The sequence below is a fragment of the Pygocentrus nattereri genome, chromosome 29, assembly GCF_015220715.1.
Source record: "Pygocentrus nattereri isolate fPygNat1 chromosome 29, fPygNat1.pri, whole genome shotgun sequence".
NCBI lineage: Eukaryota > Metazoa > Chordata > Actinopteri > Characiformes > Serrasalmidae > Pygocentrus > Pygocentrus nattereri.
In genome coordinates this window covers 9,960,492-9,980,196 of record NC_051239.1, presented here as the reverse complement: position 1 = coordinate 9,980,196, position 19,705 = coordinate 9,960,492, and the positions used below count along the sequence as shown (strand labels likewise).

At 39.6% G+C, this 19,705-nt stretch overlaps 1 protein-coding gene across 1 annotated transcript in view; it reads left to right on the top strand.

The window, feature by feature from the left end:
- The window catches only part of bin3 (bridging integrator 3), a 77,339-nt gene that overhangs the window by 38,347 nt on the left and 19,287 nt on the right, over positions 1–19,705 (top strand). Inside the window, exons 6-7 of the mRNA XM_017696349.1 lie at positions 1,291–1,331; positions 18,339–18,480. Coding sequence (XP_017551838.1) covers positions 1,291–1,331; positions 18,339–18,480 — 183 coding nt within the window. The remainder of the gene's footprint in view (positions 1–1,290; positions 1,332–18,338; positions 18,481–19,705) is intronic.

Genomic DNA, 19,705 nt, shown 5'->3' with positions numbered 1-19,705 from the left:
CCACTCGGACTCGCACCTCAGAGGCTCATGATTCCACTCGGACTCGCACCTCAGAGGCTCATGATTCCACTTGGACTCGCACCTCAGAGGCTCATGATTCCACTCGGACTCGCACCTCAGAGGCTCATGATTCCACTTGGGACACCTCAGAGACTCTGGACTCAACTCAGAAACGCACCTCAGAGACTGTAGATTCAATACCACTTGTCTCATGATCGTATGATGATGAAAGAAAGGAAGGTATTTAGTTTCTTTGTAAAAAGCATTGATAACATGTTGTTTTTAAGCTGCACTCTGTTAGGTTTCCCTGATTGACTCTGCTCTCAATAGCGAGTGAGTTGTTCATTAGCTTCTCAAGCTTACAGTCTTCTGACGGGGACTGTCAGCCTGTGTCTGGCTTTCTCCACAAGCCGTGGCTTTTAAAGTTCTCCATTTGCTCTTTACACGTGTTATATTGCCAGGGTGAGTTAGCGTTCTGTCATCCATCCGCATCCTATGGCACGTCCTGACACATCAAATCTGCAATGTAAATTACGCTTGAAAATGTTACGATTTTAATTGTCAGCCAACTTCAGTTTGAGACTTTGGTGGGTCACGGCCTGAGGCCCACAATTTTTTTTTTCTTTCCCCCGTTAAATGCAAACCACCCTCCTTCTCTTCTCCTCTTCCCCCTCTTCTCCTCCTTTCCCTCAATCCTCCCCCTTCAGCCCTAGCACACGACGCAGGAGAACGGAGGGAATATAAACTGTTATTGTTAAAAATGTTTGTTTGCAAAGAACTTTCATCTTGTAGGGGCGTCCCACCCTCTCCCTGCGTTCGCAAACCCAGCCGGGCTTCGCTTTCATGTCTCGTCCCCCGACGGTTCCGTCCTTTTGTATTCCGCACTTGATGAATATTCACGTTCCTTGTCTGTCTCCTCGGGGCTTGAGCACAATAAAGAGGTGACGTCACCAAAGTTGCTCTCCCACCTTTCTTATCCCTTTTTTGGGAGGAAGAGATGGAGCTTGATCTTGATGGTGCTCCGGCAGGGGAGGGAAGACAGTTGTTGATATTGTGGAGGCTATGTTGTATCCTGCTACCAATTAGCTTCACTGAAGTGTGTAGTTTTTTTTTTTTTTTTTGCTTTGTTTTATTGTGATGCTGTTTTTGTTCTCCTTAATGATCAATGTAATTTGTTATGAAGGTTGCCAGTCAGTACTTACACACTTTTTTTCTGCCAGGTTTAACTTATTTCCATGATTAATTTATTTCTTCTCTTTTCTAAATTACATTTGTTCTCTTTTCTCTTAGGTCAATCAGATTCAGAAGACTGTGATTGATCCTCTGAAAAAGTGAGTGACCTTTTTTTTTTATCTCTATCTGCTTCATCATTTGCTCTCTTTGAAGGGGACATGTACATGCACACAGTTTTTTTTGGTGAAATTGGCTGTTTGAAAGTTGACTAGCCATGTGAATTGTGTAGATTTTAGCCAGTTCAGATATAGTATTTAATTCTATTAGCCAGTCAGAGCTGGAATAACATCAACATCTTCCTGAACAAATATGATGCAAGTACTCATTTACTCTGGTTTTCCATGTTGGTACATGCTACAGCATCAAATTGATTGCTAAGCAATTTCCTCACTTACTGCTACGTGAAAGTCTAAAGTTTTCGCTCTTTATCAAAATTTGCTAAAGTTCTCTCTAAAATCTACTTAACAGTGAAGTGAGTCAACATTAGTGTTAACAGTTCATGCAATGGTTTAATAGGCTAGGATGGCATTAACTTGAAGTGCCTTGAAGGTGCTGGTGAATGGCATCTTTTTTTTCTTTTATAAGTTTTATGAGCAATATATATTCCTTTTGTCAGTTAGTTTCAAATAATGGATACCCAGAAAGATTCACAGTGCCCAAATGGACCCTTATGAACCAGTAAGAGCAAACAGAAAACCAAGGATTAACATACAGAGGTTTTACAAAGGCATCTACAAAGTTATGCAAAAGTCTTGGCACCTCTGCTTATTGAAAATTTGTTTTAGATTAGATAATTAGATTTAATTAGATTTTTTTTTAGATGAAAATAAGTCACATCCTCTACAGAGTACACATTTCTGTATGTTTTAATGCACAATTACTGTTTATTTGCAGAATTATGGGAAAAAATATACCATAAATTGTGGCCAAAGGTATATTTTATGCTTGTTTTATTTTTACGTTAAAGTCTGCAAACAAAAGGAAATTACAGCATAATTACGTATTTAAATTTGTTCCCTGTATTGTCACTTTGTTAACACACACAAATCAACTAAATATGTAATTCGATCAGAGCTGTTGCATATAACTCTCCACTGTAATATTTTGATGAGGAGCCACAAAAGAAAATTTCCAATTTTGTATGAATTCTTCTGCGCAAAATCATTGATCTGCTGATTTTTAACAAGTCAGAATCCCTGGAGAGCAGAGCAGAGTTGGTGAACTCGGTGAACTCGGTTGTTGTAATGAAATTACTTGTTCCCCTGTATTTTACTCTCAGACTGATTCAGTCTCATGGTAGAATTTCTGATGGGGGGGCAATGCCTACTTACCCCCTGCATGGCTTTGGTTTGTAAACTTGTCACCTTTTTCGCTGCTCCGCAGTTGCATGTCTGATGTCAGTGGTTGCGTCAGTGAACTGGCTTGGTCAATGTGAATCAGAAATCATAACACATTTTCCTTCTGTTCAGTGACATATTTCTGAGCGACACATGGTATCAAGAAGGGTCTCTGAACTAGCTAGGTGTTTTTCCTCAGTGATAAGAGGGGAAAGAGGCAGGTTGAAGCAGAAATGTCTTTTTTTTTTCTTTTCTTTTTTTCCTCGGCCAAAAAAAAACAACTTAATTTCTGTGTGTGTGTGTGTGTGTGTGTGTATATATATATATATATATATATATATATATATATATATATATATATATATATATATATATATATATATATAAATATATATAAATATAAATATAAATGAGAGCCATTCCATCCTGCCACTGGACACACACACACACATACATATACATGATCTAAATTCAAATTGCATACACTTGAATCGGCCTTTTAAATGATAAATATATGCTATGGTTTCTTTAATATGACCAGGGCCATGAACTGACGAGAGGGAAAAAAGGTCAGCTTTGATTTCAGGTGGACTTTAAGTTTCACTTCATTTCACAGAAGTATTAGGTTTAATGTGATTTAGTTATTGTCATTTTGCTTTACTGTCTAAAGGCAATTATATAGTTGAAGTAATTACTTTTACGTTTCATTTACATTCTATATTGTCAGGCTTACATCTGTACTTTTGATTTTTGTCCATTTTTTTTCTTTTCTTTCTACAAAACACGACTGTATGCATAACAATAACGTTTCCTCAAATTGAAATTATAAAGTATCTTGTCTTCTATGTACTGACTCACATGTGGTGATTGAAAGCTGTCATGTATGTGTTAAAAGGTAGTCAGTACAGTCAACAGACTTGTTTCAGTCAGTTAAGAGTAATAAACACTGAATATAAAATTAGAACATTTTGGCAACTGAAGACAACTTAAAATGTTGATTTTAATATGATGTTCAAAATATCAGTCAACTGTACACAACTGTACAAAGTATCTAACATTTGATTCATCTGAGTGGTTTTCTTCCTCTGTCAGTGTCGTTTTTAATCCCCTTCTTAGAGAGTTGATTATTTTGTTAGAAGTGCAGTTCGATCTGTTTCAGTGAAGCTTGGGTGTGTGCAGGTGTGTGTGAGTTAGGCCTCTGAGAGTCTGTGCCGTCCGTGTGTGATGGGCTGAGTGAGTGAATGAAAGAGAGGATCTGGAGGAAAGTTTATTTGGCTGTCCGCCCCTCCACTCCTCTCTCGCCCCCGTGAGCACTATTCCATCTCTCTGTCCCCCCCCGTGGGAGGGGCCGGAACAGGAAGCGGACCTTAAACGAGCGGGCAGGAAGAGGAGTGGGATTAGACACTCCTTACAAACGCCTCTGCTCTGTGTTTGTGTGTGTGTGTTTTTGTATATTTTCAGGACAGAAGTGTCCTGAAAACCAGAAAAAGCCTGTAATATCAGGGCAAACTAAATGCTCCTTTTTTTTATTAAGGTTAAATTTACAGACTTCGACACTTCTTATTACATATGTATGCTTGTATAATACAATGCATATAGGACATGTTATTACTTACATGTGCATCCAGACACATACAAGCTGGAGGCATTGAAGAGATATCTAGACTCTAACCTGTGCTGTCCCAACTAACTCACACTATCTCGACAACTTTTTGAAAACAAGAAATGTTTTATTGCGTTTGTGTTTATTTGCATTTGTTGTGATGGTATTTTTACACTCCCATTTTGTGTGTGTGTGTGTGTGTGTGTGTGTGTGTGTGTGTGTGTGTGTGTGTATGTATGTATGTATGTATGTGTGTATATATATATATATATATATATATATATATATATATATATATAGTGGAAATATAATACAAATTATTAAGCATATATTTAGTGTACTGTTTCTGTTTATTGCTGAATTTAACATTGAGGGGAAAAACATCTGTAGAGAAATTGTTAACTTATTTTGATATATGTTGTGTGTGTGTGTGTGTGTGTGTGTGTGTGTGTGTGTGTGTGTGTGTGTGTGTGTGTGTGTGCGAGAGAGAGAGAGAGAGACTTGGAGAGACAGAAAGTACACATAGGAACTTGTCTTAAAGTCATGTAGACAACTTTATTATTAGTTCTGAAAGTAGTTTGTTGAAGTCTCTTCTTTACAGAATTATTAGACTTATCAGTGTCCTCAGGTGCGATTACCAGAGCACTGTGCTGTTCAATTTTTTTGGTAGAGATCTGCTACTGTAGAGAGAAAAGTCGACTTTGTTGCCTTTTGTGTGTTCTGTAAGTGACTGTGCTCTGTGTGTGTGTGTGTGTGTGTGTGTGTGTGTGTCCAGTGGCAGGATGGAATGGTTCTCATTTCCTTTTGCTGGTGGGTGTGTGGCGGACATGTGTGTAGGCTCTTAGCATGGCCCAAAGCCCAGAGTTACACACACACACACACTGAACTTACTCACTCACTGACAAATGCCAGGAGCAGAGGAGGGGCTTCAGAGAGCAGCACCGGCCCAGGAAGACACACACACATACATACACATGCACACACACATACATAGACATGCGCGCACACACACACACACGCCGGTCCACTGTACTCCCAGTATTCCCTAGGCGTAACAGAGACATTGCTTAGATGCAGGTTCAGCAATACAGGCTGTGCATTACAGTGATGTGTTAGGCTCATCAGTCAAGAACACACACCAGTGTTCAATGAACTGTTTCATATATTATAATATTCACAGTAAACAGTTCACTTTCATGGCCAGTGTTCTTTTGTAGTTTCAGCTGTTGCTAGACACTTACTGTGAGCTACTGTATAAACTCAAGTACAAGAGTGCTCAAACTATAAATGTTGCAACCTAGTTTGTGCATGTACTAATTTAAGGGTTAAACTAGCAGCCCTCACCTCAAGTGGTTCAGCTGTGGTTTGCTGATTGTAACTCGTACAGTGTATAGAGGTTAGATGAAGATGAAGCTTCTTATACTTATTGCCCATTTGACCTTAAATGATTTAGCACTTACATTCAGATTCCTGTTTGGGCCTTAGTCTGTAACTGCTGCATTATTTAAGGTGTAACAGAACTTCCAGTAGGAAGCTAACATCAGCCTCGAGAGATTATCAGATTAGGTGCAACTATGTGGTAGTTCACTGATTTTCATACGTGAATGATATGAGGATGGACAGCAGCAGCAAGAACTGCAGAAAATGAAAAGAAGATATGAAAAAATAGGAAAGGAGGACAAGGATATGTCAGAGCAGGAGGTCAGTGAGAAACATTGACAGGATGGTAAGTTATTTAGCATGTCGTTTGTAGTCCTTTGACTGTCGTGACCATTGTCACATTTAAGACACACATTTTCATTAGTTTTCATGTCATCACTATGGGGTTTATCGTGTTGTAGATAAGAGTACGGAATGAAGATAAAATGCACAGATTTTAGAAGTTTATGTTACAAAAGGGGAATGCTGTGTGTGTATGGCAGGAGAATTGTAGTTTTAATGTGGGCTGGTCTGCATCATATAACTCTTTATAACATCATATAACTCTTTAAACAGGTAACACTGGTCATGCTGGAACAGTAAAGGGCCTTCACCATGTTGTTGCCATAAAGTTGCAAGTATGTAATTGTCTAAAATGCCTTTTGTATACTGTAGTCTGAACATTTACCCTTCGTTGGAACTAAGGGGCCCAAACCCTGAAAAATAGCCCAATACCCATTATCCCTCCTCTACCAAATTTTACTGCCCGTCAGACTGCTAGATAGTGTAGTGTGGTAAAGCTTTCCAGAGAACTTGTTTCCACTGCTGAAGAGTCCAATGTTTTTTTTTTTTTTAATACCTGTACCCTTCCGCAAGCCACTTGTTACTAAGCAACAACTGTGGTCTCTTCACTTTAAGCTGCTGGAACTATTTTTTGGAAGAAATTGCCAATGTTAGAAACATTCCTTAAAATCATTTTAAGCATATTTAAACAATGTTCAGAGCTTCTACTTTTTTTCTTCACTTTTTTCAAAAGTTGTGCAAAAGCAATAAGTGTTATCCGTCTAGAGGTGAAACAACACTCCCTTGCATGTACTTTCACTAAATTCTATACTCTACCAGTTCCTCACTTCTTAAAACATGAGCTGGAAGAGGCAGATCCAAACGCTGGATTGCTCAAGCACAGCTTTCAACAAAAGTTTTATTCATCCAGGGTGACATCTCACCTCCTGGCGGAATACCTGAAACATCGGCTTTGTTTCCAGCCGAGCCAAAATGCACTTAACCAACCATATGCTAAGATACAATGAAAGCTGAGATTCCATTAGTGTTTGAAGAACTAGACGTGTGTTTGTTTGTTTAATTATTTATTTTTTTTGCCCGCTGTTCATGTATTCAAATGACGTTTTTAATGTGAGCTGTAAGAAAAAAGGTGTTGAATCTCTAATGGAATTAGCCATCTGTTCAGCCATCAAAATCTCTTAATGCAACGATTCATTTATCTGCTAACTAACTTCCTCTGCTCTGTCGTACAGCTCTCTGTGTTAAATTGAGGGAGACGCACTCCATGCTATAGACCGGAGCAGCACGGCCGATCACTTCACAGTGTGCATTAGTGACACTGTCTTTGGTTTTCCTTCGTTTGGTCTTTGTTACAATAGATGGAGAAAGAACCTTGATAGGGTTCACAGGATAATGGTTCTGTTTTTTGCATATTGTATGTGTTTTTAAATGGACAGTAAGAAAGACGAAGGAAGCAGCGCTGACTTAAATAAATAAACCTTTTCTCAACTCTTGCTAGATTGAACTTTCCCAATGCTGTGGGTTGGACAGCATTGCTGAACTCAAATTTCTCAACTCAGAAGTACTGTTTAAAATTTTGGAATAGCTTGACTTATTAATTATTGCTTTTATTTTAATCAGTAATAACTAGATATGTGCTTATATCAGAATTCTGGGCTGATGCCGAAAACCACTTTTTTTCCATGAACATAACTGGCAGATAAAAAAAATATTACTGCCTTTGAACTAATGTCTAAAATTCACTGACAATTCATATTTCACAATATTTGCTGATATCTGGACAACAGTTTAGGTAGCACTGGCCAGGTGTACTAAAATGCCAGTATCTTATCCATTTTTACATGAAACACTTCTGTAACCTAGCAAAAGCTCCATTAGTTTGCACTGGAATGTTAAGGAGTTAAAGCTTTTGTATTTAATTTTTTTACTGCATTTGTGTGACATTTACATATATTCTACTGTCAATGTGTACAAGTTTTAAAAGGTGTGTGTGTATATATATATATATATATATATATATATATATATATATATATATATATATATATATACCTTTTATAACTTGTACAAATTGGCAGTAGAATAAAGGCTGGATCAACGATAAGGATAAATGTTTTACATTTTATTTATTCTGTAAGATTTATATGTAAATGTCACACAAATGCAGTAAAAAAATGAAATACAAAAGATTTAACCCCATAACATTCCAGTGCAAACTAATGGAGCTTTTGCTAGATTATAGAAGTGTGTCATGTAAAAATGGATAAGATACTGGCATTTTAGTACACCTGGCCAGTGCTAGACTGTGTACACCAGGCCTAAACTGCTGTCCAGATACCAGCAAATATTGTGAAATACGAATTGTCAGTGAATTTTAGACATTAGTTCAAAGTCAGTAATATTTTTTGAACAATTATCTGCCTTTACTCATACGACTGCAGTGTTGTGGTGCATACCTAATAATAACTTGAATAGTGTAGATTGAAATGCTGTAATATCAGCATTTCACCAGAAGGCACAAGAAGGTCTCACACATTGAATATTTTTTTCAATATTCAAAGTTTTTTGGAAATGTTATAGTAATATCTTTCTGTATAATAACTTTAGGACTTTGCTGTAAAACTTTCTATAGTCTAAAGTTCTACAGCATCCACAGTTAATTCAAACTCATTTACATCCCTTTATCAATCGAGATACATCTAAAAGGTCTTCAGCTTCCTGCTAATTAGTTGAAACCTATAAAAATGATCAAATGCTAGTGTCATAATAAAGAGATTCTGAACTCATCTATGCAGCATTGATTTTAAAGTACTGTCAGTTCCACAGATTTAGACAGTGTGCAGTACCTGAAACCTCTGTTTATATTCTTTATTATGTCTAAGATATAGGGACTGAATAAATATTGAATTTGGGGTGAAAAATGTGAAGCAGTACATTATAGTAGAACTGCTTCCAGCTTTGTGGTACTTGTGAAGTGCTTCTGAGGGTATTTTTATAATTATAATTGAACATCTTTAAAGGAATGTTCCAGTGTTACACAACCTAATCTCAATTAGCCACAATCCGCATCATACCATCACTTAATCCAGGTAATAATTTCAATGCCTTTCCCTCTAAAGAGAACCCATTCACCTGATGCATGCCTATAGTGCAAGCTGCTGACCAGATGCTGAATTCCCTCAAATACTTGCCTGCATAATGCATATAGAAACAACAGCCAATGTGCTCTAAAAATAACGGTCTCAAGATGGGACGTGAGACTTGAGTGTTTCATTAAAAGCGTGTTTTATTGACGTTTTACCCAAACTTTAGTTTTGCAAATCATGAACTTGTCTCTGAAAATCTACATGCTTTAGAAAACACAGTGGGCGTATATAGAGCCATGAACCCTTTGAGAACTATTGCATGCTTAAAGGGTTGTTTGCATGGAGAAATGGTTCTTCAGATTGATCTGGTTCTTTATAGAACCTTTTTGAAAAGGGTTCTGTATAATGCCATAAAGTGCCCTTCTATTGTTACAATGTCAAGCTTGGAACTATTAGAAGAACACTTTTTGGTGCTTTATAGAGCCATTTTAAGAAGGTTCTATATAGAAGTCTATATAACACATTTTCCATCAATCTTAACCATTCCTGGATGCAGAGAACCCTTTTAGTATGTAAATGGTCCTTTGTGTTCATGGTTCTATAAGCCACCATGGTCTTTACTAAAGAACAATTGAAGATCTCTATTCAAGAGTGTAGTTACACAGATTTAATTCAGCTATTTAGAAAAACCAGATGGTCTTCCTTTAGAGGGGGAATTCCACAGATTATTTTTTCAAATGTTGTCATAATTGGTGGAGATGTAAACATTCATACAGAGTGGTTTAATGCGAAATGGTTCATCAGAGAAACTTATTCAGGTTTCTGTATAGTGGTGGTGATAGGAACTAGAAGTCATGATAGCTACTATGCAAATATTGGCATTTTCATATATCGCTGCTGTTGGAAGAAAACTCATCTCCATTTTTGACGGTTTCCAGTTTTTGACATAATTTGAAAATGTTGACCTTTATATTATGTGTAAATTTCATGATGAATGAACCAGAAGAAGGCGGCACGGTGGCGTGGTGGGTACCGCTGTCGCCTCACAGCAAGGAGGGCCTGGGTTCGATTCCCCGGCCGGGTGACCAGGGTTACCTCTGTGTGGAGTTTGCATGTTCTCCCTGTGTCTGTGTGGGTTTCCTCCGGGTTCTCCGGTTTCCTCCCACAGTCCAAAGACATGCAGTCAGGCCAATTGGACATGCTACATTGCCCCTAGGTGTGAGGGTGTGAGTGACTGTCTGTCTGCCCTGCCCTCCGCCCGAAGACTGCTGGGATAGGCTCCAGCACCCCCCCGCAACCCTGACGGAGAAGCGGCTTAGAAAATGGATGGATGAACCAGAAGAAACGGCCCAAAATGATTTGTAAAAAAAATCTGGTTCCATTCACTTGCAATAAAAGTAAAGTATGTTTTTTTTTCTTCTCCTGTAAAGTTACCATTTTGGTGATATGAGGTTTTGTTCCGACAGCAGCGATATACTAAAAGAAGTACATTTATAAGTAAAGATCATCACCACTGGATTTGCTGTTTTTCTCATAACATCTGCTCATCATGAGGATAGACAGACTAACACACACACTCAAACACACATTCTCTCCCTGCTCCTCCCTTGGCTCGTTGCTGGAGTTCGCTGTAGTGGTCAATTCGTCCAGACTTGGGTTTGGCTGACAAAACCCCATCTTTGACTCTGTGTATGTGTGTGATGGTTCCTGGTGCTCTCCTTTAGCCGGCTGCTATTTCGATCCGCCCCTCTGACCAGCCACCACGCCCTCGGCCAGCCTAAACGAGTGTAAAATTATACAGCTGACCGTTCAGTGAGCGTGTGTCTGAACACGTGTGTGTGTGTGTGTTTTTGTGTGTGTTGCCGGTCTTGGGGACATCCAGAAAAACATCAAGAGAGCATCAAGACACATCATTACGAGTTGAGTGAGGCTGTGTGTGTGTGTGTGTGTGTGTGTTTTTGCCGAGTCAGACGGGCTGTGTCCTGGTCGGGTTGAACCAGTCTAGCCCCAGATTGTAGTCTGCATGTTTTTAGATTTCTCTTTTCCAAGAAAAACAACAGTATAAATCTGCATATCGACAGTTACTGAGAAACGCAGCAGTTTTGGGGCAAAATAGAACAAGAAAGCAGCCCCACCTATTTTATATGGGCTGAACTGGGCCTCACTGGTATAAATGACTGTGTGCGGGTGTGTGTACATTTAATTTGTGTATTACATCAGGACCAAAAGAAAAAGGACTAACCAACAGGACTAGTAACTTGATCCTGACTTCTGAAAGAAAGAAGGAAGGATAAATCTTTTCTTTTTGGTTACTGAGGTCAGAATCAGGGTTAAGTTTAGAAAATTTCTATTATATACAGATACATACATGTGTTCAATATAGAAAACAACTAAATCTACCTTTATTCAGTGTTGAGTGTGTCCACCGTTTCTCTTTAATACAGCTTCCATTCTTTTAGGAAGACTTGCTTCCAGATTTTTTAAAGAAAGCTGCAAGGATATTTTTCCCCACCTTCACTAACGGGATTTTTAAAGATCCAGGGAACCTAAATCTGTGTTTTCTTTCTAATTAGGTTAATCTTGTTCTGTTAAACTGTAAAAATGTGACGACTGATGCTTTGAAAGATGATCCAGTGACCAATGAATGAAATATTTCACCGTATTTTTCCTAATCTAAGGTAGCACTTCCATAAATCTTCCTCTAACTAATCACAAGTCTGAGTCAGAGAAAGTTAGCGAGCTAAAGCTAACCCAGCATAACCCAAAGCTAGCAAGCGAGACAACCCGTTCATTTATCCACACATCAAAATTGTTCGTTCACCTGTTCCGTCAGTTATGCATTGCTTTGTTCATACTTTTGTTCTTTCATCTGTCTGTTTGTCCGTCTGTCCATTCGTTCGCCTGTTCATCTGCGACTTTTTTGTCCTGTTACGGTCACATAAAAGCTGAATAGTAATTTAAGTTCTGTGTGAGCAGCAAAGCAGACTACGAGGTTTGGACAGAGACCTGTCAATCAAGATGCTCATTAGCCACACCCACACAGTTGTCAGATGGGCTTGATCAGCCATGCTTTATGTTTTTTATGTCTTTTATGTTTTTCTGTGTTTCCTGAGACTTTAACTATTGTGCAAGATGTAGTAGACCCCCAGGACTGTTCCCATCACACACTCAATGCTGTGAGTTTTCATTGTTGAGACAGAGGAGAACATCAAGCCTCTGCTCTTGCTTCAGATCTAAAAAAAAAATTCACAGGTGTTTCTGTCCATCCTTCCATGGTCAGAATGTAACTCAGTGCTGTGGGTCTGAAAGGATGTGTAGCTGTGAAGAAGAAGAAAGTAAATAAGTTTACAAATCAAACAGAAGAAGCTGCTGCTGCTGTTCTCAGAAATATATGGAATGTCCGCTCCACACCTGAATGTGTCTAGGATTACTTGGATTGTGAGAAGCAGAAAATGCAACTTCTGAGACTGAACTTTGTGGAACTAAATCCAGAATCAGTTGATGGTTTTGTAGTTGTTGAGGCTTCTGTGTAATTTCCTGTTCCTACTTTTTTCCTCCAAGGCTGAAAAGTTCTTAAGTTGTATTTAATGGATGTTATGACTGGAAATGAAATAAAGAAAGGAAAGTGGGTTAAAGTCAGAGGGAAGCTGTTAATGGTGTATGGTGTGTTTTATTAGTGTATATTTAGAATGAAACGATATCTATGCTGCCCAAGGTGTGGCCCTCACGAGAGAATGTAGTCAGTCTGTCCACATGTTGCTTAACCGCGTGTGTGACGACAGGTGTGTGTGTGCGCGTGTGTGTGTGCGCGCCATCATGTCGGCATGATTACGTAATGCAGTGGCATTTGTTGGTTAGTGTGTCGTGTGTGAGGTTTGTTTTATGATCAGTTTTGTATCAGAACGTTAGCAACACTGTTGTTGATTCCTGTTGTCAGTATTTGTTTGGCAGTGTAGAAGGTTTTGGCTGACAGGTTCTTACATGACTGCCACAGCATGTAGGCCTATTGGTAATGTACTACCACTAGTAATAGAATACCAGCACTAGTAATAGAATACCAGCACTAGTAATAGAATTTAAAAACAGTGAGTCTTATATCTGTATAATATGGCTGCATATGTGAGGTTCAGTGTGTGCACTTACCTTTGTGAGTACTGACTCATTCACATACTAGTGTTTCATAAAACAGTATATAACGAGAAGCAGTGATTTCACTCTGGTTACGAGGAGTTGTTAGACGTGAGGTGGCCTCCAGTGGCTTATTGCTTTTATTTATTTGAATAAGAATCACAATAAGCACCAGGCCATGTAGTTTGATGACAGTAGGCTCTAATAAGCAAGCGACATAATAATTTTGCACAGAGAGAGAGAGAGAGAGAGAGAGAGAGAGAGAGAGAGAGAGAGAGAGAGAGAGAGAGAGAGAGAGAGAAGGAAGAAGAGAGCAAAGACAAAGAAGAAATGAGAAAGAAAGAGGGGGAAGAGAAGATAATAAAAGGAAAAGGGGAGAGAGTGAGTGAGAGAAAAAGGGTGAAATAAAAGCATGAGAAAGGATGAGGGAGGAAGGAAGGAGAGTAGAGTGAGCGAGAGAAAAGGGGGAGAAAGAGTAAGGAGAAAAAGACTGAAGCGAGTGAGATAGACGAATGAGAGAGAAAACGAGTGAATTAGAGAAAAAGAACAAGTGAGAGAGACAAAGAGAGAAGGAGAGAATGGGTGAGAAAAAGGAGAAGGAGAGATTGAAGGAAGGAGTGAAAGAGCAAAAAGGGGCAGAAATGGAGACAATAGGGACAAGTAGAAAGAAAAAATTAGCAAGACGAAGCGAAAAAGGAGAAAGAATGAGCGAGAGAAAAGAAGGTGGAAAAGGGAGAAAGATGAAGGGGTAATGGAGAGTGAAAGAGAAAGAAAAAGACTGAAAATGAGAGAGAAAAAGAGTGAGTGGCAGAGGGAGAGAGAGAGTGTGACATTGAGAGAGAGGGGGGGACAATGAGAGAGTGGGACCTTGAGAGAGACTGAGAGAAAGTGAGACAGTGGGCATGAGAAATTGAGAGAGTGAGACAATTAGAGAGACTGGGAGAGAGGGAGTGAGACATTGAGAGATGGAGTGGGAGACAGAGTGAGACGGAGAGGGAGAGGGAGGAGTAGACAAAAAGAGAGAGAAGGGAGACAGTGAGAGAATGAGACCTTGGGGGGCAATGAGAGAGTGAGACATTGGGGGGCAGTGAGAGAGAGAAAGAGAGGGAGTGAGCCATTGAGAGAGGGAGAGAGAGGGAGGAGTAGACAAAAAGAGAGAGAAGGGAGACAGTGAGAGAATGAGACCTTGGGGGGCAATGAGAGAGTGAGACATTGGGGGGCAGTGAGAGAGAGAAAGAGAGGGAGTGAGCCATTGAGAGAGGGAGAGAGAGGGAGGAGTAGACAAAAAGAGAGAGAAGGGAGACAGTGAGAGAATGAGACCTTGGGGGGCAATGAGAGAGTGAGACATTGGGGGGCAGTGAGAGAGAGAAAGAGAGGGAGTGAGCCATTGAGAGAGGGAGAGAGAGGGAGAGAGAGAGGGAGGAGTAGACAAAAAGAGAGAGAAGGGAGACAGTGAGAGAATGAGACCTTGGGGGGCAATGAGAGAGTGAGACATTGGGGGGCAGTGAGAGAGAGAAAGAGAGGGAGTGAGCCATTGAGAGAGGGAGAGAGAGAGGAGAGACAGTGAGACATTGAGAGAGACTGAGAGGGAGTGAGACATAGAGAGAGAGAGTGTGTTGAGTATGTAAGGTGTATTAATAGCGAATGTGTGCAAAAGCTGCGCCCTGTGATGTCGACATGGAGATAACAAACCGCTCCCTGATCCAGATCCTCAGAAACAATCCGGGACCTGTCTTAACACAGCCCAGAGTGCTAAAGCCAGGTCATACTCTCGCTCTGTCTCTCTCTCTCTCTCTCTCTCGCTCTCGCTCTCTCACTCTCGCTCTCTCTTCCTCTTTCACTCTCTTTTACTGTCTCTCGCCCCTACTTTCCTCTAGGTGAGCACTATTGCTTTTCCTGATGTCGTAATGCTGTGTGATGTTTATATTACAATCCTTCTCTTTGGTTTGCGGTTGAAACCACTAAACCTTCCAGCCATCCGTCATCCCTAAAACTACACGTTTCCCTGCCATCGCTTGCGCACTGCTTATCCCAGCCACCGGTTCAGACACTCAACGATCAAATTAACTTCATCACTCTGAGTGACTTATCATTAGACTTACATCACCATCTTTTAAATAGTTTGTGTCATTAGAAGAGCCAGTAATTAAGTTAGCATAATACTAGGATGACTCACTATATTTATTTATGTTTTTTCCTGTTTTTTTTTGTTTTGTTTTTTGGATCCAGTTTTCTTGCTGGGATTGTTTTAAAGGAAGAGTTCACTTAAGGTGAAGGTTTGACTAAAAACTGAATTTAGTTGTAAAAGTTTAATCCAACTCTAAGCACAATTGATTTAAGTAAGATGCATTTAGTTTGAAGTTTTCTTCCAGGACCAAAAATCTGTGGGCAGATTTTAAGTGGCTTCTGGTTCCTGTTTTATAGTGTGTTATAAGTGGCCCACTGGCCAATGCACTGCAGTTTTTCCTTTCACCTGATGGTAGCAGCAGTAATATTACAGTGTAATACACCACGCTGTGGTAACAAAGTTAGCTAAACAGTTAGAGGCAGCATGGTGGCGTGGTGGGTAGCGCTGTCGCCTCACAGCAAGGAGGGCCTGGGTTCGATTCCCCGGCCGGGCGACCGGGTTCCTCTCTCTGTGGAGTTTGCATGTTCTCCCCGTGTCTGCGTGGGTTTCCTCCGGGTTCTCCTGTTTCTTCCCACAGTCCAAAAGACATGCAGTTAGGCCAATTGTGTAAAATGATCAAATTGTAAGTCGCTCTGGATAAGAGCGTCAGCCAAATGCCGGTAATGTAATGTAATGTAAAGAGCTTTTCTTCTCTTACAACACCTGCGGTTTCATTTACAGCAGTGCTTAATCAGGAATATAGCCTTAAAGCACAAACCAAAGCAAATGCATGTACTTACATGTAAAGGTGCAAGGAAAATGCTTTCATTTGGTAGTTTTCATTGTTTTCTGATGTCTATATAGGAGGTATGTGACTTTGACCGGGACGAGAAATGCTCAGATTTCACACACCGATTTTCAACCCTGTGATTTGGTTTTTCCTTTTTCGGTGGCCTCATTAACAATTTGATGAACTGTGTTCCAATTTGCTGGTTTTCAGTGAAACACATGCAGGAAAATAAAATGACTCTCCATGTAAATAAGCTAAGCCGTCAGACTTTAGCTACTAGCAAGCTGCAAGTAACTAGCATAGCCAAATAAAGTTACCTATATTAGTGTTTAGCTCACTATGAAACTTTCAGTCTAAGATGACCTGTCTTCAAAAAGTGGATAAAATCCCATGGCATGTCTGCTTGTATGCTGCTTTTCATTTGAAGCTGCTTCAGATCTGAAAACATCCACAGGTGTTTCTGTCCATCCTTCCACTGTGAGAAGACATCTTAGCGCTATGGGTCTGAAAGGATGTGTAGCTGTCAAGAAGCCTTACTGAGTAAAAGAAATATTTTATTAGAGCATGAAACTAGTCATCTGAGACGTGGAGTTTTATAGACTGATGAGTCTTAATTATATTTGGTATTACTTGGATTGTGGGAAAATTATTCCTGCAGATTTCTTTGATGAGTGTTCTGAAAAGAATAGAAGCTGTAATACAGATAAAGGACGAACACTCAAAATAGTGGAAAATGAGAGATTATGTTTAATGTAATCTTAGTTAATTAATTAATTAAGATTATATTAAACATAATCTTTCATTTTCCAATATTAGGAATTCATTGAAGAATTAATTACTTGGTCTTAAAGCCATTTGGATAGGAAATTAAATAATAAATAAAAAGTGGTCTCTGACTTTTTCACAGTGTTGTACATTAACAACAATCTTAACATTTTTCCTTTGCTTTCCAATTCTGGAGTTGCATGGAGTTGCATGGAGTTGCATGGAGTTGCATGGAGTTGCATGGAGTTGCATGGAGTTGCATGGCTACCTTACTTTGGCACATGGTTGTCCATCTGTCAGCAGCTTAAGTGTTCATTAAAGGCATAGTTAAAGATTTTGGTAACTATTCCATTTGATTGATTGTGCTTATTGATGAGTGGATCTGCTAATCATATTTTTAAACAGCATTCAGAGAGATTAATTCTGAAGATATCATTCTGAAGATATTATCTGATATGACTGGATGCAGTTGTTTTTGATGGTGCATCTTCAAATGTTAGGAGCTGGTGCTGCTCATTGTTCTTTAACTTTGTGAAATGTACCCCAGTGCTAGACTTTTTCGTTCAGCTGTAATAGACCTGCGAGACAGCGATGAGGCCCTGCACGAATTTGCCTCAGCAAAGTATCTCACACATCTGAAAGTGATTTTGACAGCATGTTGACCCAACATGTCCATATTCTTACCATTTCCCTTCGGTTTTCCCACCCCCATCACATGCCTGCTTTCATATCACAACCATAGCAAATAATAGAAAGATTGTTTTATTTTTTGTAGTTGTTGTTGCTTTGTTTTTTTGGACAGAATGATTCTCACGTGTTTGCGTTGCGTTCCCCAGCGCTTCTTGGCAGTGCTGAGCCGGAGCGCAGGCAGGCCTCGAACCAAACCACCCGCTCCTGTTGCTAAGTTACAGCCGAGAGTTTTTTTTTTCTCCTATTTTTAGTTTCCCGAGAGCAGGATTTTCACCCAAAGATTACATTTTCATTTGCTGTTTGTGTGGTTTTAATTAGGTGGTAATGTTGAAATATGGCCAGCGGTGTATTTAACACAGACCAGGTCAAAGCACTGGCTTCACCTACTGATGCCTTATGTTTAGTATTGATCCGCGACATCGCCGCAAAGCTTGGCGGAATTTTTTAAGAATATGCGCTTAGCTGTATAGGACTTTATGAAAATCAATAATGAAGTTGCTGAAGGTTTTTTATTTTTTGTACTTATTGTTGTGAACTGAGTGATGTAGACACAGCTGTCACGACACGCTAGGGTTCTTATATTTTGTGTGTGTGTACAGGCCAGAGCGATATATCATTAAAAGCCGTCTTCAGACATCTAGATCCTGTCAGCACTGTGAATTTTTGAAAAATTTTGTATTGTATCTGCTTGGCAATTTGAAGAATTCATCTTTAAATAATAAGCATATCACTCAGTAAAACACGGTTTGATATAATGGAATCTGTATAATTTTATCAGAATTTGGATTGGAACCTGTATCATGTATGTACTATAGGCTCTTAACTGTTGTGATGGTCTTACATCGTATCTCAATAGAACTGTATGTGTGTGTTTCAGATACAGCAGTGTGTTCCCCAGTCTGAACATGGCGGTGAAGCGGAGGGAGCAGGCTCTGCAGGATTATAAGAGACTGCAAGCTAAAGTGGAGAAATACGAAGAGAAGGAGAAGACGGGACCCATCATGGTTAAGCTCCATCAGGTACGATCCACTGGCTCCACCGCCCTGGTATGACGGGAACCAATAAAGATATTAAAGTCAATTGTAGGTTATATCACTTGGTACTTAAGGGTGTGGCTAATTATACACGGGACTGGACTAAAATAGTTAACCTACAGACACTTTGGGCCAGTTTCTCCAAACCAGACTAAGTCTAAACGTAGACTAAATAGACATTCTAATTCTCCATTTAGGCCAGGATTAGGCTTAATAGATGTCTTGGAAATCGGCATGTTGACATCAGGCCGTGGTATAGAACAAGACCCAAAACAACTGGACCCTATTTTTAAATGGTATGTTCTTTTTGGGTCTTATCAATTTCATTAGATATAGTTGCTGTGTTTCAGTGCACTTTAGCCAGTGCACATGAAATTTAATGGGCCCACCTTATTTTTCACATGACCGCTGTATTTCAACATTGTGGCCGAGCTCTTGGTTGGGGAACTGAAGTGTTTTGTGTTACTGTTATAGCCAAGTCAATGAACGTCTGCTTAATTTTTAAGGTGTCATTTTACGCCCCATTAAATGTTTCTGAGGCATTTCTGGGTTTGCATTTTCACCGTTCTCTACAGCTGAGTGAAGCTGAAAGAATCCCCCAAGAAAGTGCAGCGATTGACATTACATATAAGGTTTTTTGATAACTGCTTTGATAACTGTCCAGTCTTAAGTGTTAATTCATGCCCATAAATATAGCCAGATGAAGAACTACCAGTTGAACATCACTGGATCCTTCTAACATACACTCTTTAATAGGTTAACAATTTATTATGTGTAATTGGATATGTTCAGCCCTCACTAGAGTAGGCTGAGCAGGGTAGTCGAAAGCTAACAGGCTAAAGATCCAATAATAAGAGACAGACTTGGCCAAATTTGGCCCATTTCTTATTTTTACCCCGACCAGTCAAGGTAAAGTTCAGCAACCTCACTGCTAGGCTTTAGTTACATTTAGGGAACTATATGCCTTCAAGGAGGGGGAAGGTGATTGTTTATCACTCACCCCCTAATTCTTCAGTCATGTGAAGCTGAAGTCAGCTATTCGCCAGATTCTCATTCCACCTTGAATGGAGCAGCAGTTCTAACGTCTGTGGCCCCATTTGTTCCATTTAAGGTGGAATGGGAAATTTAGCTGACTAGCTACCAGGTCTTCAGCATACTGTTTTTTTTATGCTTATTGTGAATAAAAAGACCATAATACAAGCGCTATATA